The sequence below is a fragment of the Peromyscus maniculatus genome, chromosome 19 (genome assembly GCF_049852395.1).
Source record: "Peromyscus maniculatus bairdii isolate BWxNUB_F1_BW_parent chromosome 19, HU_Pman_BW_mat_3.1, whole genome shotgun sequence".
Taxonomy (NCBI): Eukaryota; Metazoa; Chordata; class Mammalia; order Rodentia; family Cricetidae; genus Peromyscus; species Peromyscus maniculatus.
The window spans coordinates 25,680,148-25,704,579 of record NC_134870.1 but is presented as its reverse complement, the minus strand read 5'-3'; the positions used below and the strand labels follow the sequence as shown (position 1 = coordinate 25,704,579).

Here is a 24,432-nt window from a genome sequence, read left to right as displayed (position 1 = left end):
TATTTGACACCAGGTGGTCAGAACAGGAAAACTCTGCCTACAAGGTTCTGCCTAAAAATCAATCATCAGTCAGTCATAGGCAGGGAAGGCATGATGTTGTATGCCTTTAATCCCAGCACTTGGGAGGCAGAGGCTGGAGGATCTGAGTTTGAGGCCAGCCTGGTCTAAAAGGTGAGGTTCAGGACAGTCAGGGCCACACAGAGAAAAAACTTAAATAAATAAATAAATGGAAGTAGTATTGTATGTCAAATATCTCTGTTCTTCATTTTTTCTCATACTCTTAAATGTTTTAGACTTAATTCAATAAGTATGTGCCGGGGCCTTGCTATATGGTCAGTTTTGTGTAGCAATACTGCTGGCCTGCAGTCTTCAGGAGAAAGTGAGAGCCTGGGGCATGCTATGGAGGGTAAGGACAAGGCATTGCCCAGGCACAGGGAACACCTAACCTAAGTGGACGAGGGAGGCAAGGGGAATGCCTGGCATGTGATCCTCATGGTGTGTGTGTGTGTGTGTGTGTGTGTGTGTGTGTGTGTGTGTGGTTTGTGGTGTGTGGTGTGGTATGTGTGTATATGTGTGGTGTAGTGTAGTATGTGTGTGTATATGTGTGGTGTGTGTGTATGTGTGGTGTGTGTGTATGTGTGGTGTGGTGTGTGTGTGTGTATATATGTGTGTGTATGTGTGGTGTGTGTGGTGTGTGGTGTGGTGTAGTATGTGTGTGTATATGTGGGGTGTGTGTGTGTGTATGCATGTGTGTGTGTGTGTGTGTGCGCACACCAGTGCAAGTGTCCGTACAAAGACCAAAAGTCAAGCCACAGAGATTGTTCCCCAGGAGCCATCCACTTGTTTTTGAGACAGGGCCTTTCATAGGAACCTGGGGCTTACCAATCAGTCTAGAGGGCCAGTGAGCCCCAGGGGTTCCCCCGGCTCGGCCTCTGCAGTGTTGGAACTACAGGCCAGCCACCTTGTCTGGATTCTTATGAGGGTGTTGGGATGGAATTTCGAGTCTCCAGCTTGCAAGCTAGTTCTTTATCCACTGAGAGCTTTGCCCAGCCCACCTCTTGTTTTTCTACCAGGAATAAGGAGATTGCTTGTAAGGCCTCCCTAAAGGATGCTGGAAGTCCCATCTGGACTGGGAGCCGTGAGTGGGGAGAGGAATGTAGAGAATTCATAGTCTGCAGAGCATGGGCCGCTGGTGGGTCGAGCTTAGGGCTGGGTCCTCGGAGAGGAGAATGTGTCCAGAACAGCAGGCTTGGGGAAAAATTCAGGTGCTGTAGGGGGGGACCTGAGGGATCCCTCAGAGAGGAAGGTGGCACTGGGGGCACACTGCCACCATTGGTCATTGTACACAGCATCCAGGGAGACCAAAGAGGCCCCAGCTAGTGCTCATCATAGCTCTGCGGCTCAGGCTCACATCCTTGTCTGGGCTGTGTGCTCAACTGGGGCCCCTGGAGCCGGTCCCAATCTGTTTCCTTCTATTCTTTGACAGGAAGCTCCTGGAGAGCCAGCCCCCGCCCGCCCCCCATCTCCTCCCAGCACTCTCCCTCTCTTCTCCATTATGGACAGAGAATACACTGAGACGCCTGCCGGCCTCACGCCCAGCTGATATGGGGACCAACGGGGCCATGCGGCTGGGTTCAGCAATCCTCGGTTTACTCCTGCTCCAAGGTAAGAGGCACTTGCTGCTTTTGTCCAGCATCCCACCCCACCCCCCATGTTCCCATCCAGGGCTCTGTCTGAAATAGGGAAATTCCAGAACCTTTCCATAAAGCGGATCAGCTGGCCTGGAGGATGGGAAATACCGCCCTGGTAAAACAGATACTGTTAGCTCAGTTATGATGTTTTCTAGGGTTCCCCCATAGAGTCTGGCCCCTGAAAGGTGGGAAGTGGCTGGCTTGATGCGTGACAGAACCTGGAAAATTCCTTTTAAGGGGTACACAGGCCAGAAGAAGCCTGTGGCTGTCCTGTCAATAAATAGTCTTGACTGATCCGGCCACCACAGTCACCTTCTCTGAAAGGTTCTAGCACAAAACGGTCTGCCCCTTGGACTTCACAGGTGACCTTCTCTTTTATCCTTTCCTGTGAAGAATTACAACCTGTGAATCTGAAATGCTGACTTTAATCTCAAATCACAGCAAGAGGGCTTCTGGTTAGACAGGAAGACCCGTCTACCAAGGAGGGTACACACAACACTGGGACTGGATGAGATGGCCTCCTCCGGCAAGGTGCCCGAAATAAAACCCCTCAGACATGGCTGGTGGTCATGAGTGGGGCCTTGCGGCAGGATCCTCTAATTAGGGAGCCATTGCTGGGAACCATGAGAAGTCCAGGACACGCTGACTCACAGGCAGCATTTCCCTTTGTCACGCCCCCAAGCCCAGTCCTTTGTGGTAGACTCACGAGGCTGCGCTCCACGCAGTGGAAAGATGGCCAGCGTGCTTAGGGGAAAGGGTCTGTGTTCCAGAAAACGTTGCCTGCTGCCGAAGTGAGGCGTTTCTTTACAAGCCCACGGGCTGGGGTCAACGCTGACACCCCTCTGTGCCCACCAACTCCCACGGGATAGAGCCAGAGGTTAATCCTGGGGACCTCTGAGAAATCCCATAGGCCTGGACTCTCTCTAGCCAGGCCACGCGATCTTGCCCACACTCTCCATGCAGGAGCTCACAGCATTTGTCTGCCTCGTTTTGGCCGCTGCCAAGGAACTGTTTGGCGCAGACTCATGCCGACAGTGGGGATGGAAAGAGTCAGCCAGTCTTTAGATTCGGAGAAACCACGAGAACGGTGCAAATTTTAAAATGTGAAGTGCTGATTGGACAAGGGCTGTCAGGAGCTGTGTGTCTCATGTGTATTTTCTCTCCCACCCCAGCAACTTAGGAGGCTCACTGTGTGTGTGTGTGTGTGTGTGTGTGTGTGTGTGTGTGTGTGTGTGTGTGTGTGTGTGTGTATGTGTGTGAATGTGTGTGTGTGTGTGTGTGTGTGTGTGTGTGTGTGTGTGGTGTGTGATGCTGAGGAGCCAATTAATTTAGCGCTTACACAGAATTATACCTCTATCCTCTCTCACTCAGACAGCGAGTGAAGCCAGAACTTCAAATCCCCCCACCCCGACTCTTTTTTTCTTTGTGGTGCTGGGGATTGATCGTAGGGTCTCACACAGGCTAGGTAAGTGCTCTACCACTGAGCTGCATCCCCAGGCCCTGCAAGCCCATGGTTTTCAACACCCTTGACCCTGCGGCTCAGGAAAACAGGGGTGTGGGCGGGGTCAGCCTGGAAGGAAACGAAGCAGGTAGGGATTTAGGAAGCGGAGATCAGGAAAATTAGAGATTCTTGTGGCCATGACTCTTCGGATGTCTGGTGTCCCCTGGTCAGAGGCACTGGCCTTACAGGAACACACATTCCTCGAGTCCCTCCTCTGCTCACAGAAGTCTTTATAGGTGACAGGTTGGGAGGAGCGGGGTAGGAGGCAGAGAGTTCGGACCTTTAAGGCTTGACGCCTGGGTCTTGGGAACGCCTCGAAAACGTGTAGATCATTCTCTAGATAGGTTCAGAAAAACAGGTGCACTCTGACTTCCACTCCTGAGAGGATTCATAGGACTGGAAGCAGCTGTGTTCAGAGACTGGCTGGAAAGGGTTCGCCCAGGCTCATCCCTTGCTAGAAAGGATTCTCTCTAGCCTGGGGTTCCTGTAATATTTACTTCCTTCTGGAACCACTACCCACAAAGGAACAGGGATGTAGGAGATCTTGACCTGGGAGAACACATCCCAGGGCTGGGTAAGCTTTGGCTTGGAAGCAATTCCACACTATCCAAGCGATAGCTCCATGAAGGAAGGTAGTAGCTTAAGGAAAACAAACAGACCAGCAGGCTGCCATAGCCTGGGGGTGGGCCCCTGGAATCCAGCTGCTTCAGTCCATCGGGGCCTGGGCCTGATCCTTCCCTCATGATGAGAGGCCAAGAAGCAGTGGGGCCAGAGCAGCAGCGTCAGTCCCAGCCTGTGTGGAGGGAGCGGCCCCAGATGGGCGGTTCCATTTCCCTATGTTGTTTTCCTTTTTCACATTGTTCAGAGTTTTCAAACATGATTTCATTGTGGAAAGTGAGCAAACATAACCTGACCTTCCAGTCCCCCTACACACACACACACACACACACACACACACACACACACACACACACACACACAAGCATACACATACACATATCTACTCAGAGGCCCACAGACACACATGTGGACAAACAGAATAGCTAACAAGGGCTCCAGCTTTGGCTGCTGGTAACCACCTCCACCCTGTGTTTGGCCCAGAACAACTGTGCCTCTGCCTGTGAGAGTCAACCGGCCCCTCCTGTTAACGCTTCCTCTCCTCCTGGATATACCTCAGAACTTGTTTCCGGTACAGGCCTCTACCTCCGGTGGGGGAGGAGAAAGGGGAGAGAGAGAGAGAGAGAGAGAGAGAGAGAGAGAGAGAGAGAGAGAGAGAGAGAGAGAGAGGCCCCACCCCATCTCATTCACCTTCCCCTCCCCTCCCCTTGGAGTCAAAATGACAGTCTTCACAGGGGAAACCAATGGGCCCCGAAGTGGCATTACCAGAGACCTAGCGTTCTGGGTGTTGGTCCAGACGGGTCGTTAGTTTAAATAACCATCCCTTAGCCTTGTGTCAGGTTGGTGGGATGCCTAGAGAGGATCGAGACATAGTAAAAGACTCTAGGACTCTGAACCATGAGTGATGACGAGTGAGTGATGTGGCCATGATGGTGACAAGCCGTTTTTGTTTAATCCCCTGCCAAGTGTGCTTGCCTTCCAGCAGGGGGGTCTTAGACAGCCAAAAGACCAAGGTTCCCTCGTGAGCTCTGCTTGGCAGAGTTACCAAGGTAGTCTATATATTTGGTTTGATTTTTCCAGACAGGGTTTCTCTACGTAGCCCTGGCTGTTCTGGAACTCACTATGTAGCCCAGGCTGGCCTCGAACTCACAGAGATCTGCCTGCCTCTGCCTCCCGAGTGCTGGGAACAAAGGCTTGGTCACCATGCCCAGTCACAGTCTATGCATCTTTGCTTTCTCTCACAGGCTACAGCTCTCAGCCTACGACAACTCAGACCTCTCAGGGTAAGATTCGTGGGGCCGACCCTAGGTTTGTGCCTAAGAGCTTAGAAAGGTATTAGAGGGGGGAGCTCTGGTCTCTGGTTTTCTTTTCTTTCTTCCTTTCTTTCTTTCTCTTTCTTTCTTTCTTTCTTTCTTTCTTTCTTTCTTTCTTTCTTTCTTTCTTTCTTTCTTTCTTTCTTCCTTCCTTCCTTCCTTCCTTCCTTCCTTTCTTTCTTTCTTTCTTTTTTTTTTTTTTTTAAGACAGGGTTTCTTATGTGGCCCTGGTTGTCCTGGAACTTTCTCTCTGTAGACCAGACTGGGTCAAACTCAGAGACCCACCCTGCCCCAACAGGGCTGGGACGAAAGGCGTGCACCACCAACCACGGGGCCCAGTCTCTTTTTCATTGAACGCAAGTGATGAGATCTTGGGCCACAGGTCTCTGGGGCTCAACTGGCCTCGTCTAACATGGCTTGAAGAGGGCAGAGGTGACCAGTCAGAGGTAGAGGAGGGGAGAAGAAGACAACAAAACAAAACATGAAAACATAGCTTCAGAGAGGAGAAGGGCACAGAACCGTTGAGGGACAGAGGTAACAGACCCTCCATTGATGTGTTTCAGGGCTCTTCAGGAGTCCGAGCCCGCAGACAGTTTCTCTCAGCTCAGGTGAGTGAATGAGTGTGGCTGCTGAGAAGCCCACCTCTACCCTCCCATGCCGGCCCCAGCCATTCGGACGCACTTGGAGCTTGGGGGTTCTCAGATGGGCAAAGGGGTATGACATCACCAGGCCCGCCCCACCTGCCTCCTCTCTCCGTCTGCTTCTGTTCTTGCAGGAGACAAATCTTCCTCAGAGCCTGGCAGCTCAAGGCTTCTCCTGAGCACCGCTACCCCAGGTACTGAGCTGCTGAGACTTCAATAGTGCCTACAAGGGCCTAGGAGGACCCGGGGAAGTGCCAGTCAGCTCTGCAGGAGAATGTAGACTTGTGGCAGGAGGGACAGGCAAACAGGGCCTCACGCTGGTGATCCCAAAGCAGGGCAGCAGGTGTCACGGGACCCACACCAAGGTCAACCCACTTCAGACATCAGCTCTGGGGGGTCCTCCCCACAGGCAGGGGCCTCGAGAACTGACCTGGGAAGGAGGGAGATGAGCAGGTGGAGGCTGTGGGGTGGAAGGTGGGAAGGACGTGTTCCGAGTAGAGCAAACTGCGAAGACCAAGGCTCAGAGGTCTGGCTCCTCCAGAGAATGGCTCCTTCAGAAATTGAAAGCAGGGATGAGAAGGAGGCCTGGGGCTGTAGCTCGGGCACAGGGCTTGCCTAGTGTAAGAGAAGTCTTAGATTTAATCAACACACACACACACACACACACACACACACACACACACACACACACACACACACAGGAACAGAAAGAAAGGAGGATATTTTGGACTAAGGAACCCTCCCTGTGCATATTCTGGCTGATGCTTTGAGGGGGTCATGTGTGCTTCCCAATCCACAGAAATTCTAGAGAAGGCCTCTCAAGGCTCCTTGGGATCCAGTCAGCCTGTAACGCCCAGGTCAAGCACCACGGATCATCACTCCTTTTCCTTGCCCGGCTTGATGTCGTTCCAGCCACAGAAGCACACATTGGGACTTAGTGAGTACCCAGAGCAGGCGGCGGGAGGTGATGGACCCTGGATATGTCTGGATGGGTTCCTTCTCCCTTTAGCCAGGTGGCCTAAGTGCTGGGTGGAGGTTCTTGAGTCTAGAAGCTACATCAGTGGTGCCCTGGTTTGGAAGATTGTAAGAAACCACTGGAAAGAGGTCGAAACAGGAATCTGGGCCTGCTCATAGCCAAGGCTGAACAACCCTACATTTGGGCCTGAGAAAAGAGTGGGCAGGAGAGGGAAATGGGAAGGGGACTCCCAAATACAGGGTTGGGAAAGGGCTAGACCCTTCTCAGGGTATGCTGGGAGGGATGGGGACCCTCCATCTTGGCCATTTGCTTCGGGTGCAGGCACAGGGACCCCAGACAGCAGCAGCAGCAGCAGCAGCAGCAGCAGCAGCAGCAGCAGCAGCAGCAGCAATGTCAATGACACAAGAGAAGGTATGTCCAGTGTGTGTTCCCAGCAAAGAGCCATATCAATGACCCTTTCTTTCTGATCACGTTTGGATCCTTGCACGTTTTAGACTCCAGGCTTAGGCAGGAGGCGAGCAGAGATGAGGAAACAGGACAGCAAACAGGTCTGGAGTTTGTGACTTTGGTTCTCTCCCTCCACCACGTAGGTCCTAGGGATTGAACTCAGGCCGCCAGCCTTGGTGGCAAGCACCTTTACCTGTTGAGCTGTTTAGCCAACCCAGTATCATTGTAAGAGGAGCAGAAACCTACGCCCCTTACCTGGCAACCCTGCTCTTTGGGTCGGTGCCTTCTTTTCCTTCCATCTTCACTGGTTTGCGGAACATAGATGACTCTGCTTTGCCCAGTCTGTCTTCCCTGCTTCCGCAGCATAAATCCTTTCTTTTGGGCACCAAGTGGTGCTGGGAAGCACCTTGGACCTCCTGGAGTCCTCTGAAACCAGCAATGTAAACAGCCGGCAGAACTATTCCTATAGAGAGGAGAGCTCTCCAGCCTCTGTTTTCAGGGGTCGGTCTAGTCGGTGGCAGGAGGTCCTTTTCAATGGGCTGTTAGCCTCTTCAGGCTCTTACCTCAGGGGATGGGGGAGAGGCTGGCTCCCTTTGCCAGTTCCCGCCAGCACCCTTCACTGATGCACCGACACCCACTCTGTTTCAGAAGTGTCTCTGAATGCTACTCCCAGTTCAGGGACCGCAAGCCTGCGGACCGGGGAAGAGGTGACTGTCATGCCCAGCCCCACGTCAGAGTCGGTGCTAACCGTGGCAGCCTTTGGTGAGAGACGGCAGGGAGGATGGGGCGTGAGAGGGGACTCTACCTCAGGACGGACTTAGACTCTGGATAGGAACGCGAGTTCAGATCTCATCCATTCATTCTGGGGTGGACTTGCTGGTGAGCAAGGCCCTCGTGGGAAGAAGTTTTCACTGACCTTCTGGCCAGTTTTTCTTGGATTTAATGGGCTCCATGCTAGGAGTACCGGCTAATAGAGTACTCATTTTCCCCTGAGAAGCAGAATTCACTTGAGAAGCACACACACACACACACACACACACACACACACACACACACACACACACACACTCTACTATACTTACCAGGGAAGGGAACTCTAGACTCACCCTTATTGCCCCACCTCTCCCTCCCTGCTCCCACCTCTTCCCCCTGCTCCCCATCTCTTCCCTGCTCAGGTGTTATCAGCTTCATTGTCATCCTGGTGGTTGTGGTGATCGTCCTCGTCAGTGTGGTCAGTCTAAGGTTCAAGTGTCGGAAGAACAAGGAGTCTGAAGGTAATCGTCTTGACGTGCTGGGTTCCCTTGACCCCTGTGTGGACTGAGCCAGAGCAAGGGGCTCAGGCTGATGCCAGCTGGGCTGGGGGCAGGAATGGCAAGAAGCAGCAGCAGCACTTGATGAGATGGGAAGGCGGGCTCGGGTGGGCTTTGAGGGGAAGGCTGGGCATCTGAGTTAGAGCATCTGACCCTAACCTGTGCCCTTGGGGAAGGCTGGGCATCTGAGTAAGAGCATCTGACCCTAACCTGTGCCCTTGGGGAAGGCTGGGCATCTGAGTAAGAGCATCTGACCCTAACCTGTGCCCTTGGGATTTCACAGATCCACAGAAACCAGGGAGTTCAGGGCTATCTGAAAGGTAAGACTTTAGAAGCCTATGAGAGGACTCTTCTATCTAACCTGAAATCCTCCTCCTGCTTCCCCGCCACATACCACACCCATTCACACCACGTGCAGACATATGCCCCACAATCCTGCGGTCTTCCCTGAAGCTGGGCCAGGTTGGCAGGCTCAGGTGAGCAGAGATAAGGGAGGTTCTTTAGCACCAGGGCTCAGCTTCTGTTGTCTCTTAATGAAAAGTGCAGGAATGCAGATTCTGATGTAAGATACATCCTCTCTAAGCTCAGGAAACTTTGAAAACCTACCGTGAAGCCAGGTGTGGTGGCTCACACCTTTAATCCCAGCACTTAGCAGACAAAGGCAGGCAAATCTCCGAGTTCATGGCCAGCCTGGTCTACAGAGAGAGTTCCAGGACAGCCAGGGCTACTTAAAGAAACCCTGTATTGAGAAAACAATAAAAACAAACTTACTATGTACTGTACACAATGGCATTCAATTTATGATATTGTCTCAAATCTTTACAGTAATGCTTTTTATTTGTTTGTTTGTTTTCAAGACAGAGTCTCACTATGTAGCTCTATCTGTCTGAGAACTCACTATGTAGACCAGGCTGTCCTTAAACTCACAGAGATCCACCTTCTCTACCTTCCAAGTGCTAGGATCAAAGGTGTGTGCCACTATGCCTGGCTTTTTTTTAATTAATTAATTAATTAATTAATTAATTTTATTTTACAATACCATTCAGTTCTACATATCAGCCACGGGTTCCCCTATTCTCCCCCCTCCCACATCCTCCCCTTACCCCCAGCCTACCCCCCATTCCCACCTCCTCCAGGGCAAATCCTCCCCCGAGGACTGTAATCAACCTGGTAGACTCAGTCCAGGCAAGTCCAGTCCCTTCCTCCCAGACTGAGCCAAGTGTCCCTGCATAAGCTCCAGGTTTCAAACAGCCAACTCATGCAATGAGCACAGGACTTGGTCCCACTGCCTAGTTGCCTCCCAAACTGATCAAGCCAATAAACTGTCTCACCTATTCAGAGGGCCTGATCCAGCTGGGGGCCCCCTCAGCCTTTGGTTCATAGTTCATGTGTTTCCATTCATTTATGCCTGGCTTTTATAGCAATTCTTTAAGGGATGTTTGACCTTATTTTATTATTATTTTTTAATCATTTGTTTAATTTTATTTTATGCTCATTGGTGCGAGTGTCAGATCTCCTAGAACTGAAGTTAGAGACAGTTGTGAGCTGTTATGTGTGAGTGCTGGGAATTGAACTCAGGTCCTCTGGAAGAGCAGCCAATGCTCTTAACTGCTGAGCCATCTCTCCAGCCATCAACTTTATTTTATACATTAAAAAGTTGTTGGTGATGGAGAGACAGTTCAGCAGCTAACAGTATGTACTTCTCTTCCAAAGGTTCTAATCTGGGTTCCCAGCACCCACATTGGGCAGCACACAGACTCCTGTAACTCTAGCTCCAGGAAATCCAATGCTTCTGTCCTCCAAGGACACCCATACTCCTGGGTACACCCGCCCCCACCCCACTCAACACACACATACACATACATTTAAAAAATTTTAAATTTAATCTTTTTTAAAAACTGGGGCTGGAGATGTAGCTCAGCTGGTAGAGCGCTTGCCTAGGATACACAAAGTCCTGGGTTCTAGTTCAATTATTGCATAATCCAGACCTGGGGGTACACAGCTGTAATCCCAGTACTTTGGGAAGTAGGAGGCAGGAAGATTGGAAATTCAAGGTCATCAGTGACTACAGATGTAGTTTGAGGCCAGCCTGGGCCATATGAGACCAATCTAAAAATCAAACAGACAAATACCACCCAAATAAAACAAACAAACAAACAAAAAACCCTGAACACAAGACAGGCTGTAACTTTGTCAAGATCAAACAACCAGTAGACAGTAAACACTGTCTTGTTTTGAGGAGAGTCTCACAGGGCCGGGGTTGGCTTTGAACTCACTGTGCAGCTGAGGATGGCACCGAGCTCCTCATTTTCCTATCTCTTACCTGCCAAGTGCTGGCTTTATAGTTGTATACCACCAACCCAACTTGAAAAAGAACAAAAACACTTTAAATACAAGTCCCCTGGATTTCAGTGTACATTCTCATTTTACAATGATCTGTCCCTAAACCCAGTTTTCTGAAACGAAGATTGACGGTACGGTACCCCCAAGTTCCCTTTACTCCCCATTGCTCTGTCCCCTCCTCTCTGTAAACTGGATCCCTTCCCGTCTCAGCTGCTCCACGGCCAATGGAGAGAAAGACAGCATCACCCTCATCTCCATGAAGAACATCAACATGAATAATAGCAAAGGCCGCACCTCAGCAGAAAAGGTACAGTTTTAAATTTTTCTTCCTTCCCCAGATTCACCCGCCTCCACTCCTCCTCTCCCCTCCCACCCCAACCCTATTTTCAGGTTCTGGTTCCTTACCCAGAAAGGCTAACGCCATGATCAAAGACCCAGGCTCTCTCCTCTGCTCTCCTACCTTGCCCCTCCCAAGTTCATCATTCCTCATCGTGTATGTTTTTCAGATTCTTTAAAAGTGACCTTGAGTTGCCATGGGTCCAAGTGTGATGCAGATGCCCACTGACCATGAGGAAGAAGAAGAGATGAGATTGTTGAAGGCAACAGACCACATATAAATTATTTTGTTTCATGTCTGCTCCCAGCTCTAAAGGATATCGAATTCCTCTAGATCCAGAAGCAGCTTACCATATGAGAAACTGTGTCCCATGTGGAAGCCACTCTAGACATTTGGCCTGCTCTCCTTCCTCCTCAGAAACTAAGGAATGAGGAGTCAATAGAGCAAGAGCCAAGTAATAAGGTAGACTGGTCCATTCTACTCACATTAAAATTATTTTTCTGGCCTGGAATCCAATTTCTTTTAAGATCTATGTTGCCCTCTCCCTTCCTTCCTTCCTTCCTTCCTTCCTTCCTTCCTTCCCTCCCTCCCTCCCTCCCTCCCTCCCTCCCTCCCTTCCTCCCTCCCTCTCCCCCCCCATATACATTTCTTAGTAGCATTCTAGCAACTTTGGTGTCTTCTCTCCTAGGCCAGACATGCCTGCGTGTTTCTACCTCTGTAGGTAGCTCTGAAAATTTGTGTGGTAGGGGGAGTTTTTGTTAGGTTTGATTGATACCTGTCTTTTTATTTACTAATTTAATTATTTTCATATGTGTGTATGTGTGTGTTAGGATTAAAACTCAGCATTCTACTGCTAAGATAAATGCTCTGAGATATACTTTATGTTTTGAGACAGTCTCACTGAGTTGTCCAGGCTAGCCTTGAACTTACTCTGAGTTAGGTGGACCTTGAATTTAACAATCTCTGGGTCTTAGCCTCCTGAGTATCCGGGATTACAAACCTGTGCAACCAGGTCCCAGCTTTACTTACCTAGGTAAGGTAGAAGCACTGGGCAGCCACCTCAACAGAAGAAGCAGACTGTAATGGGTGACCAGTTATCCCCAACAGTGAATGGAATCAGCCATAAGATGGCTCCGTGGGTACCGGTGCCTAATGTGGGAGATCTGTACACTGTGTGAGGATGCATTGCTGTGATTGGTGCAATAAAAAGTTGAACGGCCAATAGCTAGGCAGGAGAGATAGGTGGGCCTTCTGGGCAGAGAGAGGACTCTGGGAAGAAGAAGGTGGGGTCGCCAGCCAGACGTGGAGAGGAAACAGGAGGTACAAGATGGAAGAGAGGTAACTCCATGTGGCAGAAGATAGAGTAACATAAATGGGTTAAGTTATAAGAGCTATGGGTTGGCGAGATGGCTCAGCGGTTAAGAGCACTAGCTGTTCTTCCAGAGGTCCTGAGTTCAATTCCCAGCACCCACATGGTGGCTCACAGCCATCTGTAACAAGATCTGGCGCCCTCTTCAGAAAAAAAGAAAAGAAAAAAAAAAGAGCTAGCTGAGACAAGCGTAACTAAAGGCCAAACTTTCATAATTAATAATGTCTCTGTGTCATTATTTTGGGGCTTGCTGTCCTGAAGAGAAAGCTTGCTACAGGTGCCTGCCACCAAGATTGGTGACCTGAGTTTAGCCCCCAGGACCCACAGGTGGAGAGAACCGACTCCTGCAGATTGTTCTCTGACTTCTACAAGTACCCACACATATAAACACACACATTCACAGGCAAGCAAGAAATCCTTTTTAAATTAATTGTTTAAGGGCTGGAGAGATGGCTCAAAGGTTAAGAGCACTGGCTGTTCTTCCAAAGGTCCTGAGTTCAATTCCCAGCAACCACATGGTGGCTCACTACCATCTGTAATGAGATCTGGCGCCCTCTTCTGGCCTGCAGGGATGTGTGTAGGCAGAACCCCGTACACATAATAAATAAATCTTTAAAAAAAAAATTAATTGTTTAAAATTAAAATGTAGGCCGGATGGTGGGGGCGCACACCTTTAATTCCAGCACTTGGGAGACAGAGGCCAGAGGATCTCTGTGAGGTCAAGGCCAGCCTGGTCTACACACTGAGTTCCAAGACAGCCAGGGCTATGTAGAGAGACTCTATATAAAATTAAAAAAAATAATAATAATAAGAAAGAAAGAAAGAGAAAAAGAAAAAAGAAATCTCCAGGAAAAAGAACATGAGAAAGACGCTCATTTTGACAAATGTGCTCAGGGCTGACAAAGACAAGTGTCCTTTGCCTGCCTCAGAGTAACCTGCCATCATTCGGTCCCGGCTATGGGACACTAGAAAGGTTTACAAGGGCAGATAACAGGGCTTCATACACCAAAGACTCACCCGATTTGCCCTGTTCAGCTGATACGTTTGTTTCTTAGAAACAGAATCAAGGATCTCAGGCACACTGTGATATTGATGTAACCAACCGTCTTATTAAATAAGAAACACAGAAACAATGCAAAAGAGAAAGCCGAGAGGTCAGAGCTCAGAGCTAAAATCTCACCCTTTGCCTGCGGTGTCCCAGCTTCCCGAATGAGCGCTCTATTCCTGTCTGTTCGTCTATTTAAAGTATTTTGTTCTGCCTTCTCATTGGTTGTAAACCCAAACACGTGACTGCCTCGTCACTGTCTGAATGTACAGCCCCCTAGGTCTTAAAGGCATATGTCTCCAATGTTGGCTATATCCCTGAACACACAGATATCTATGGGATTAAAGGCGTGTGCCACCACTGCCACACTCTTGCTATGGCTCTAATAGCTCTGACCCCCGGGCAACTTTATTTATTAACATACATTCAAAATCACATTTCAGTACAATTAGATTACCACCACATTTCCCCTTTTCTATTTTAATAAAAAGAAAAAAAGCAAAAGGTTAAACTAACAAAAGAAAAACTATATACAAAAGTACAATAACTATATACAATATATACAAGTAATAAATACCTAAACAGGTATTTGACAAATCAGAGAAAATAATTCCATTATCTATCCTATTTTGGTAATTCCAAGATGTATCTAATGTACTTTCTATCCTAATTAATTTTCAACTATAACTAACTAATCTTCAACCATAACTAACTAATCTTCAACTCCCTCAGAGACCCAAGAAGGGAATAATATTAGCTAACAAAAATAAAAAACAGGAAGTGCATGCAAGCAACTTCCAAAAAATTTGTGAGTTGACAGAAACAGCCAGCTGCCTGGGCAGTCACCTGAGGTTTCTCCACAGTGTTGGGGCATCATCTTCAGCCTATAGGCTTAGTGTATCTGACAGACTCATTTGTGAAGTAGGATGTACACAAGGTCAACAGTTCAATCTCACATTGGGTGAGAGCAGTCCATGTACCAGAAACACCTGAATTCCACTAATGTCCTGTCATGATTCAGGATTTTAAATTCTGGAAATTGTTGACAGTTTTTTAATTCAGCTGTCCATTCTTCTTGGCTGTGTATATATGGCTTCATCTCAGCATCCTCTTCTTCTCCACATCCCTCTATTAAATGCCAGTCTACTTTCGAGAGGCATGAGCTTTCAGCTGCTGTTCCATTGTACAACAGAATCCATCCGCCCTCTGCCTGTTAAGCTGCCTTTGAAGAAAAGGGCACTGTACCTTTTCCGGATGCGAAGGCCACTTCAGGGATGGGGCCATATTGTCCTGGCCTCAGAAGATGCCTTTTGATAAAGCCATAACCACACTTGTTTTGGCAAGAATCAGTAGTCCCTTGTTTCGTGTTCTGTCTGTCCATTTTGTCCTGTTGATTTGAGGATACTTTGTTGTCCAGTGGCTAACTTTTGCCACAAGGAAAGTTGACTCCATATGCAGTTTCTTCAATGCCCATATTTTCTCTGAAGTAGATTAGTACTGCCAGGGGCCGACATGTCTCAAAAAAGAAAAATTTTCTAAGTTATTAAAACATTTTAAATGCCATATTCTGTAGATCTCTGAAGGGTTTGAAGATAACCTGTCTAAAACATCTCTGCTCAATTTTTAAAACATATCTAATATGACTACAATTTCTATTGTAATGTTTAACTACTAACTTTCATTTCTTTATATCCTAATAGTTGGTAATAATAACATTCAAGGATCAGAAATTTGCATTACATTGTTAAATGAATGGTATAAATACAATTAGAAATATACATATAGCATTTTCTAACAATATCAGTTTCAAATTTGTATACAATATAAAACAATCCAATCCAATGTAAAGTATTTAAAATTAGTAATTGTCTTTTTCTTTTCTTTCTTTTTCTTTTTTTTTTTAACAAGAACCTTAAATCTAATCTCCTTTGCTTAGCCTTTTTCCTAACCCTTGACAATAACTTGTAACCAACCCCCCTAAACACTGAAAATCATCCCAGACCCAAAACTCATTAAAAAGACCAAAAAACCACCCACCCCACACCACCTCTTTGGGAATGTGGGCGACGTAGTCTTAAAATTGCTTCCTGCTGGGTATGGGCGAAGTTTTCTTTATCCTGAAAGAAAAATTTTAGGTTAATTGTCAAATTCTAGGAGAGGTAACTATATCCTTCATTATCCAGTCTGTGTATAATGCCAAAGTTCAGGGTTTATCTCAAGTAGTCTTTGAGACTGGATCATCTCAGCTAGTCATCTCAAAATTGCTCTGAGCACCTTGTAGTTCAAAGCTGATCTATGGATGATGTTTGTCAGCTTAATGATATTATTATTGTCCACATGGAATTGTTGTTGTTGTGGGGCCCCATCTTCTTTCTGGAGACTTCAGTTGATGTTAGGCCTGGCCGTGATTTCCTGCAGAAAACTGATAAGAGACTCTAACACAAAAACATATATATGCAGCTAGCCTTTTTTCTAGAATTAGTTAGTACTCTATATGACCATTCATATCTAAACAAAGTTTAAAATGTATATATATATATATATATCTTGTAAATTTTGATATACTTTAAGAAAAGTTTAAAGAATCAGAATAGAATCAAAAGAGTTGAGATTAGTAATAGAATAGTCCCTTAATTAGTTTTGCTTTTGTCCTGTACCATAGCAGAAGATGGCTCTTATTCTGGCATGATACAGGGAGTTTGCATTTTCCTTTTAACAACATGCTTGATTTTAAAGAAGGAGAGAGCCATTCTCCAACTCCAAAGTCAGCTTTAAATTTTAATTGAACTGGGACTGTTAGAAAACCAATAGTGTTAAATCTTTAGAGAAAAGCAGAAACAAACATTTAGGAAGACATAAAATTTTTTTAGATAATATATACCCATACACCGTTTCACTCTGTTTCTTGGGATAGATGATTTGTCCCATTTCTTCAGTTGTCTCATTTGTCCAGTGTTCTTCAAATTCCTTAACCTTCATTCTCCTAAAAGACAAAAACAAAAACCTTTCCCCAAGACTAATTTTGGGGATGTTTCCTTTTGACAAGTTATTATCTGATTAAATGAAAAGGCATGTGTTATTGATACCAGTTAGTTTAAATTGGATGTTCATGCTGGTTGATGAACTATCACCTCCTCTAATTAAGAGGTCTCTCTTGTTCAAATCGAACCTTTATCAATTTTGATGGTACCCACAGCTTATCTTCTCCTGTAGAAACAAAAGCAAAACCTCGTCCCCAATGTAATACATACCCTGGTTTCCATTCTGAGGTCAGCACATCCTTAAAGTATATAGGCTGATTTAATTCTGTAGTTTTTTCTATTATCCAATGTCTCTCTGCAGCTGTTGTTCCTTTCTCATTGGCATTCAGAAAATTCATACACCAAAGACTCACCCGATTTGCCCTGTTCAGCTGATACGTTTGTTTCTTAGAAACAGAATCAAGGATCTCAGGCACACTGTGACATCACTTGATTTTTTTAAATTTACCTTTTTTTTTTTTTTTTTTTTTGGTTTTTCGAGACAGGGTTTCTCTATGTAGCTTTGCGCCTTTCCTGGAGCTCACTTGGTAGCCCAGGCTGGCCTCGAACTCACAGAGATCCGCCTGCCTCTGCCTCCTGAGTGCTGGGATTAAAGGCGTGCGCCACCACCGCCCGGCTTAAAATTTACTTTTATGTGTACGGGTGCTTTGCCTGCATACATGTCTATGATCCACTTGTTGCCTGTTCTCAGAGAACAGAAGGTGTCAGATTTCCCCGGAGTGACAGGTGGTTGTGAGCTGCCTTCTGGGTGCTGGGAGTCCAACCCAGGTCCTCTGCAAAAGCAGCCAGTGTTCTCAGTGGCTGGGCCTTCTCTCCAGCTCTGCGGCATCCATTTCTAAAAAAGAGAGGGAAAACGGAAATATATGTTTTCTTGGGAATAGCTATGTGCTACTGTGGTGTTAGTTTGGAAAGAAAAGGGAATAGTTGTATGTGTGTGTCTGCAGAGTATTTAACTTAGAACCCAAAAAGAATATCATGTACTTAATCTGCAAAAAAAAAAAAAGCCATTTTCTTCTGCCTTAAACTTCACAAAATGGTATGAGAGAGCGAGAACAAAAAGTTTCATTCTCCCCACCCCCATCTCATTAAAACTATAAAAAAATATTTTTTCTCTCTTTTTAAAAATTATTTTTAGATGTATGGGTATTGTGTCTTCATGTATGTCTGCACCATGTGCAGTGCCCACAGAGGTCAGAAGAAGTCAGATCCCCTGGAGTTACATATGGGTGCTGGGACTCAAATGGAGGTCCTGTGGAAGAACAGTCAGTGCTCTTAGCCACTGAGCCATCTCTCCACCTCAACCCCCTCAAAACTATTAGAATGAAAGTTTGAAAAGATTGAGTTTGATTGGAGAGATTAATCCCAGAATTTGGGAGCAGAGGCAGGCAGATCTCTGAGTTCAAGGCCAGTCAGCTCTACATACCTAATTCTAGGCCATCCAGGGCTACATAAAAAGACTATCTCAAAACAAACAAACAAACAAACAAACAAACAAAAAAAAACCCAGGTAGTGGCGACTCATGCCTTTAATCCTAGGACTTGGGAGGCAGAGCAGGAGGATCTCTGAGTTCGAGGCCAGTCTGGTCTGCAGAGTGAGTTCCAGGACAGCCAGGGTTACACAGAGAAACTCTGTCTCAAAAAACAAAACAACAACAATGATGATGATGAAGAAAACCAGGTTTACACTCATAATCTTAACACTCTAAGGGGCTTGGGCAGGAGAATGTTAAGTTGGAGGCCAGCCTAGAGCTACATTGTAAGTCCATGTCTAAAGAAAAGGGCCAGAAGATATGGTTTATCGGTTAAGAATACTTGCTGCTCTTCCAGAAGCCTGGAGTTACATTTCCTGCACAAAGGTCATGCATGCATCCACAACCATCTGTAACTTCAGCTCCAGCAATCTGACCCTCTTTTCTCTGCAAGCACACTTGTGTGTGCACACACCGACACATACCATCTAAAAATTAAAAGACAGGGGGCTGGAGATATGGCTCAGTGGTTGGTTAAGAGCACTGGCTGCTCTTCCATGGGACCCAGGTTCAATTCTCAGCACCTCAGGTGGCAGCTCACAACTGTCTGTAACACCAGTTCTAGGGGACCCAACACACTTACACAGACATACATGCAGACAAAAGACCAATGCACATAAAATAAAAATAAATTTAAGAAGATTTAGAGACAGCACACATCTTAATCCCAGTACTCCAGAGGCAGAGACAGGAGGACCTCTGAATTCAAGGCCAACAAGTTCTGGCCAGTCTGGCTGCACAATGAGACACTGTCTAAAAATAATCCTATTCTAAAAAGAAAAGATGAGTAGGAGCCAAAGACAGTCTCAGGTGACTCCAGGCAAGTCTTCAACATTCTGTGGACTTCTTTCTCTTTGTGTATTAGGAGAATGAGCTGTACCATGCCTTATTCACCTCACACTTTACTGGGCAGGAAGAATGGGGAAAGGTACTTGGGAAGCAAGACTGATCAACAATTGTAGCAGACGGCCTAGGGTACCACCTCCCAGACCACAATTCAGAGCCAAGGCATTTGTTCACAAGCTGTGGGCTGCTGAGGACACGTGGCTGGCTGATGGTTGGCTGGCAGATGGGAGGGCCTCGGTTTTTCTTCTACATGATTGTATTCCCTTACTTGTTGCAGAAACATTCATTAATAATCATTTGATATATATATCTCACTGTCTCAGAGCCCATTTCCTGGAGTACTCTTCATATATATAATATATACATTTATATTATATATATATACTATAAATACTATGGTATTTATTTAATTTTGAAACAGGATCTCCCCTATCCCAGGCTAGCCTGGAATTCACAATGTAGCGGAAGATAACCTTGCCTGCACTCCCAGGCATAGATATGGACGACCATGCCCAGTGTCATGCAGTGCAGGGGATCAAACTCAGGGATTCATGCAAGTTAAACACACGACCAAACGAGTCACATCTCTAGTCCGAACACTACAGTACTTTTCTTTCTTTCTTATGTGTATATGTTATGTGTACTTACATGTGTGAGTACACATATTTGTGAGTGGGAATGCACATGGGTGCATTTGCTTGTAGAGGCCAGAGGTTGACAGGCCATGTTTTCTTCACTCACTCTTCACCCTATGTATTCAGGCAGGGTCTCTCACTTGAACCCAGTGCCTCTTGGTATGGCTGGTCTAGCTATCCAGCTCACCTCAGGAAACACCCATCTCCTACTTTGCCAATACTGGGATCACAAGCAGACCCCCATGCCTGCCCAGCTTTTATATGGGTGCAGGGGATCCCCAACTCTAGTCCTCAAGCTTATGTGGCAAGTACTTTTACCCACTGAGTCATCTATGACCCCATACTACATTATTGGTTTTTTTTGTTTGTTTGTTTTAGAATTTTAGATATATTGTATTTAAATTGCACTTCCAAAAGCACATGCTTTACTGTCCAGCTGCAGTTAAAAAAAACTATCACTGGCATAGAACTTTCCAGGTGACATAACAATGTCTAGAAGTCTTGAGTTCTGTTAGAATTGCTATCATTCTGCCATGGACACTCGGTTCAGCTGCTTAGCATACTGGACTAATCAGGTCAAGGACATGGGTGGATTTCACTCTGGTTAACTCATATGACTTCTTCATTACAAAGCCACAAATTTTCCCCTGACTCTGGATAATGTACTACAAATGTGAGCTGTTAGTCATAAGGTATTTATATATGGGAGGGGGAGGAATGACCTGGTATTAATATCTTTGAGATTGCAAGGCTCTTACTCTGCTGCTGACACTGCAGTACTACACTAGCCGTGATGATGTTCCTGTTGCTAAGTAACAATACTCGGGGGAGGGGTCCAGGATGAACTCATTTAACACTAAATCCTGCTCTAAGCAAACTATGTTGGTGGGGGTGCTTTGGTGGGATCCTATTTTGTATGTAAATACAAGAGTCCCGCTCTGACAGGAAATCCGAGTGCAGCCCTCTGCTGCTCCTGTAGCTTCCCTAAGCCTACATCTCTTCCTTGATGTCTAGACAACAGGATGGTGACCATTTACAAGACAACTTCCTCCCTTTTCTTATACAAGACTACACAGTTCTAAAGCAGGAAGTTGGCTCTCTCTCTCTCTCTCTCTCTCTCTCTCTCTCTCTCTCTCTCTCTCTCGTGTGTGTGTGTGTGTGTGTGTGTGTGTGTGTGTGTGTGTGTGTGTTAGAATGTCTTATTTCTTTGCTCACCCAATAAGAAAGCAAGCAACACACCAGCTCAGGTACAAAGGCCCTAACCAAAAGAAGGAAAATTTACCCAGTATCTTTCTTCTTTCAGGCCTGGATGGGGCAAACCTCACATCAGCATCTCTAAAAACAAATATTTTAAACGTGGTGGATAAAACTGATAGGAAACTGGCTGCAGGACCCCTTGCTCTTACTCTGGCACATATTTCCTAAAGCCAGGCTAGTCCTATTAAATTATAAAAACAAACAAACAAACAAACAAACAAACAAACAAAACTTGTGGTCCTGATTGCCAGCCACCTGGATTTGTGAATATTCTTTTTCCTGCAACTTTCACACCTATTTCCTCCCTGAGAACTGGCTTAGAGATCCCAGTTCTCTTCCCTTGTTTCCCTCCAAGAAGTTTTTTTTTTTTTTTTTTTTTTTTTTTTTTTTTAAGATTTATTTATTATGTATACAGTGTTCTGCCTACATGTTTGCCTGCAGGCCAGAAGAGGGCACCAGACTTCATTTCAGATGGTTGTGAGCCACCATGTGGTTGCTGGGAATTGAACTCAGGACCTTTGGAAGAACAGCCAGTGCTCTTAACCGCTGAGCCATCTCTCCAGCCCTATTTTTATTTTTTAATTATGTGTATATGTGCATGTGTAAGTGGTTGTGCATGTGAATGCAGGTGCCCATGAAGGCCAGAAGAGGATGTGGGATGCCCTGGAGCTGGAGTTATAAGTGGTGACTTAGGAGCCACCTGACATGGTGCTGGGACCTGACCTCTCCAGAACAGTACATGCTTTTAGCCTCGGAGCCGCTTCTCCAGCCCACCTCTAGGACTACTTTGCTCTTGCTACTGGTTGCTTTCCCTTGGCTCCTCCACCTCATGCAAACACAGATGTTGACTGACAGTAATGATTGCTGCTGCTAAGCGATTGGTGAATATAAGCAGCAACTGGCACAGAAGTGTTCTCAGTGTTGGGGTTTGGAGTTCTAAATTTGTCCAAGTGATAGAATCAGAAACAGATGAATCTAGAAATGTCAGTAGAGGCATAAAGGAGCCAATGGGTACATTTTCATGGTAGTTATCTGAGAAGGTTGCAATGTCACTACCACCCCCTTTTTTCTTTTTTCTTTTACTGGGAGGTTTCAGAGAATGGGGAGAGAGTGCTCCTCAGGAAGCCTCAGCTTTCCAATTTTGCCCAACACTCTTAAACCTAGACTCTGAACCCAAGTGATTTCATAATTCATGGTACTTCTCAGTCTAGCCAGAAACTTGTGAGTTGATGGTGCTCAGACATCTGTGATTGCGCCGTGCCCTGGGAATCCAAGGCAGTACACTATCTCAGCTGGCCATCTTCTAGAAGCAGGCTATCTACAATCCCCAAAGCAGAAAACCTTTTTATGGATAACCATCCGATGCATGCTCCCGATTGGGTCACTAGTGGACCCTTCAGGACAGGCTTCTGTCTTCTTGTCTGTGAGCCTAGCCTTGAAGCACTGAGCCATCTCCCATGCCCAGTTCCAGTCTTCTGTTAACATACTGTTACCTGAAATATATGAGCTGGTCATAGGCCCAGGGCCTCCGAGTTGGAACTTCAGCTTATCTCATGAGTTGGACGCTTTTGTCTTTAAGAGTATAACAAAATCCACCTGGTTGTGACACACAGTCCTTCCCGTACTGATTCACTTTGTCATACTTTTTTGTTTGAGACAAGGTCTCATTGTGTATCTCAGGCTGAACTCAAACTAGGATCCTCCTGCTTCAGCCTCCTTCTGGGTGCTGGTACTACAGATGTGTTCTGCCACACTTTTTTTTAAGACAAGGTCTCCTGTATCCCAGATTGCCTTGACCTCTTGATTTTGCTGTTTTCTCTCTTCTGCTGAGATAAACATGTGACTCACTATGCCTGACTTATCCTTTGATCATTTTTTGAAATCAGGAGTGAGTGGAAAGATCATTAGCTTTAGAAGTTGGAGCCAGGTGCTAGGACACAGGGGAAATCAACTTCCTATCCCTTTTTGGTAGTGTTATTCTTTTTTTCCCTATTCGTAGTAATAATAACTGCCAGATATACAGGCATGGAGACCTAGTTAGACATACTGGAGACTTTATGATGTGCCTAATACGGACTCTACACTGCTTGGGTTCAGGGCTAGGCATCCCCACGTTTACCTCATTTTCCCAACAGCCTAAGTAGCTGGTGGTTGACAGCAAAATTGAATTAGTTTTCTTGAATTAGATCTAAGTGAATTCCAGGTACTTTTTTTTTTCCAGATAATTTTCTGAAATCCTGATCATTTTGCCCTTTCGTAGACCTGATTTTTGACTTGGTGATTAGATTAGGTTTAGTGATTTCAACCTCATCACCTTCCTCTGAGGATGAGTACGGGAGTGAGGAGACCAGAGATTCCACGGTGAATCATGTGAAAAAATTGCTTTGATTCTTTGCTAGACTCCGTGGGAAACACAAGAACCGCCCCCCCCCCCCCCATTTCCTCTTTACAAACCCCTTAGTGCTGGCCCTTCAGAAAACGGGCCAGAGAAAGGACTGGGACAGAGGAGAGAAGCCTCAGAGGCTCATGAGTAGATGGGGATGAAGTAAAAACAAGGAATGGCAAAGACAGGGCTCTGATGCCAGTTCCCAAACTTACCCTCCCCATAATGGTCCCTCTGATACCTAAGGAGCTCAGATGGGAGGAACCAAAACTACTAACTACATTACGTTCACCCTACTTTTCTTTCTTTTTTTTTGCGGGGGGGGGGGCATTAAACTTCCCAGGGTTGAGTTTAGCCTTCCCCAAACCTATCTTTCTATCTCCAGGGCCTAGCATAGATTTTACACAGAATAGGCACTGCTCGATTCTCAAGACGCACATTCCTGGGGGTGTAAATGTCGCCGGTTGGCCTACAGCGTGCGAAGCCGTTGCCCCGTAGGATCTTCGTATGTTGTCAGGATCAGGCAGGGGAGAAGCCACTATCCTCAGCCACAGATGAGTCTGAGTCAGAGCCAGCAGCCAGGCCGCCGCCGAAACCAGCCAACTAAACCCTACAGTCCCCCCTCCGGGGGTCCAGCCTCTGCACACCCCTGCATCTCTGCGTCTCTCGCGCGGGCCCCGCTGGGACTTGTAGTCGCGTAGCTCCGCAGCCCACTCGGACTAAACTACAATGACCAGCGTGCCCCGCGCTCGGCGCCCCTTCTCTTTCAGCCTCCGGGACTTGAGAGGCTCCGCCGACCTGCTGACCGAAAACCGACATGGCGGCCACTCTGGGCAGCGGGGAGCGCTGGACCCAAGGTACCAGGTCCCCGACTGAAGGGTGGGACAAGGAAGGCAGCATTCGGAGAGATGAGGGATGCGGGGTCCTCGGATCTTAAGGCCGGGATCCTGGGCCAGATGGAGGCTTGTGGGAAGATGCTCAGCCTGAGCGGGGTTCGGGTAGGGCCCAGGGCAGAGGCCGGGAACGCTGGCTCCGGCAGAGGCTGTGGTCGCCCGTCATCCGCTACGACTCGTTTCCTCAGAGCCCCCAGCCCCGGCCCGGCCATGCCCCATCCAGAGCCCGCGGCTGCCGGCCAGGCTTGACCTCCTGT

At 46.8% G+C, this 24,432-nt stretch overlaps 2 protein-coding genes and 1 long non-coding RNA gene across 4 annotated transcripts in view; 2 read left to right on the top strand and 1 right to left on the bottom strand.

The window, feature by feature from the left end:
* The first annotated feature begins 1,555 nt into the window (after positions 1 to 1,555).
* Positions 1,556 to 11,688, top strand: Ecscr (endothelial cell surface expressed chemotaxis and apoptosis regulator). The gene is given in 12 exon segments (XM_016009294.3): positions 1,556 to 1,582; positions 1,584 to 1,665; positions 5,055 to 5,093; positions 5,687 to 5,731; positions 5,899 to 5,958; positions 6,564 to 6,701; positions 7,062 to 7,151; positions 7,836 to 7,949; positions 8,363 to 8,461; positions 8,781 to 8,817; positions 11,051 to 11,147; positions 11,347 to 11,688. Coding segments are annotated over 12 exon segments (837 nt in total). The 3' UTR covers positions 11,356 to 11,688.
* A 1,479-nt stretch (positions 11,689 to 13,167) lies between these two features.
* Positions 13,168 to 24,088, bottom strand: LOC143269546 (uncharacterized). The gene is made up of 3 exons (XR_013046030.1): positions 22,393 to 24,088; positions 17,261 to 17,467; positions 13,168 to 17,080 (listed from the first exon to the last, which is right to left on the bottom strand). It is a non-coding gene; the product is annotated as an uncharacterized LOC143269546 (long non-coding RNA).
* The window catches only part of Dnajc18 (DnaJ heat shock protein family (Hsp40) member C18), a 45,597-nt gene continuing 41,445 nt past the window's right edge, over positions 20,281 to 24,432 (top strand). Inside the window, exons 1-2 of one of the 2 annotated variants that reach the window (XM_016009292.3) lie at positions 20,281 to 20,334; positions 24,053 to 24,139. In XM_016009292.3, the coding sequence (XP_015864778.1) occupies positions 24,100 to 24,139 (40 nt within the window). In that variant the 5' untranslated portion in view covers positions 20,281 to 20,334; positions 24,053 to 24,099. Of the gene's footprint in view, positions 20,335 to 24,046; positions 24,140 to 24,432 lie in introns of those variants that run through there. The other variant, XM_042263735.2, reaches the window with a different exon arrangement.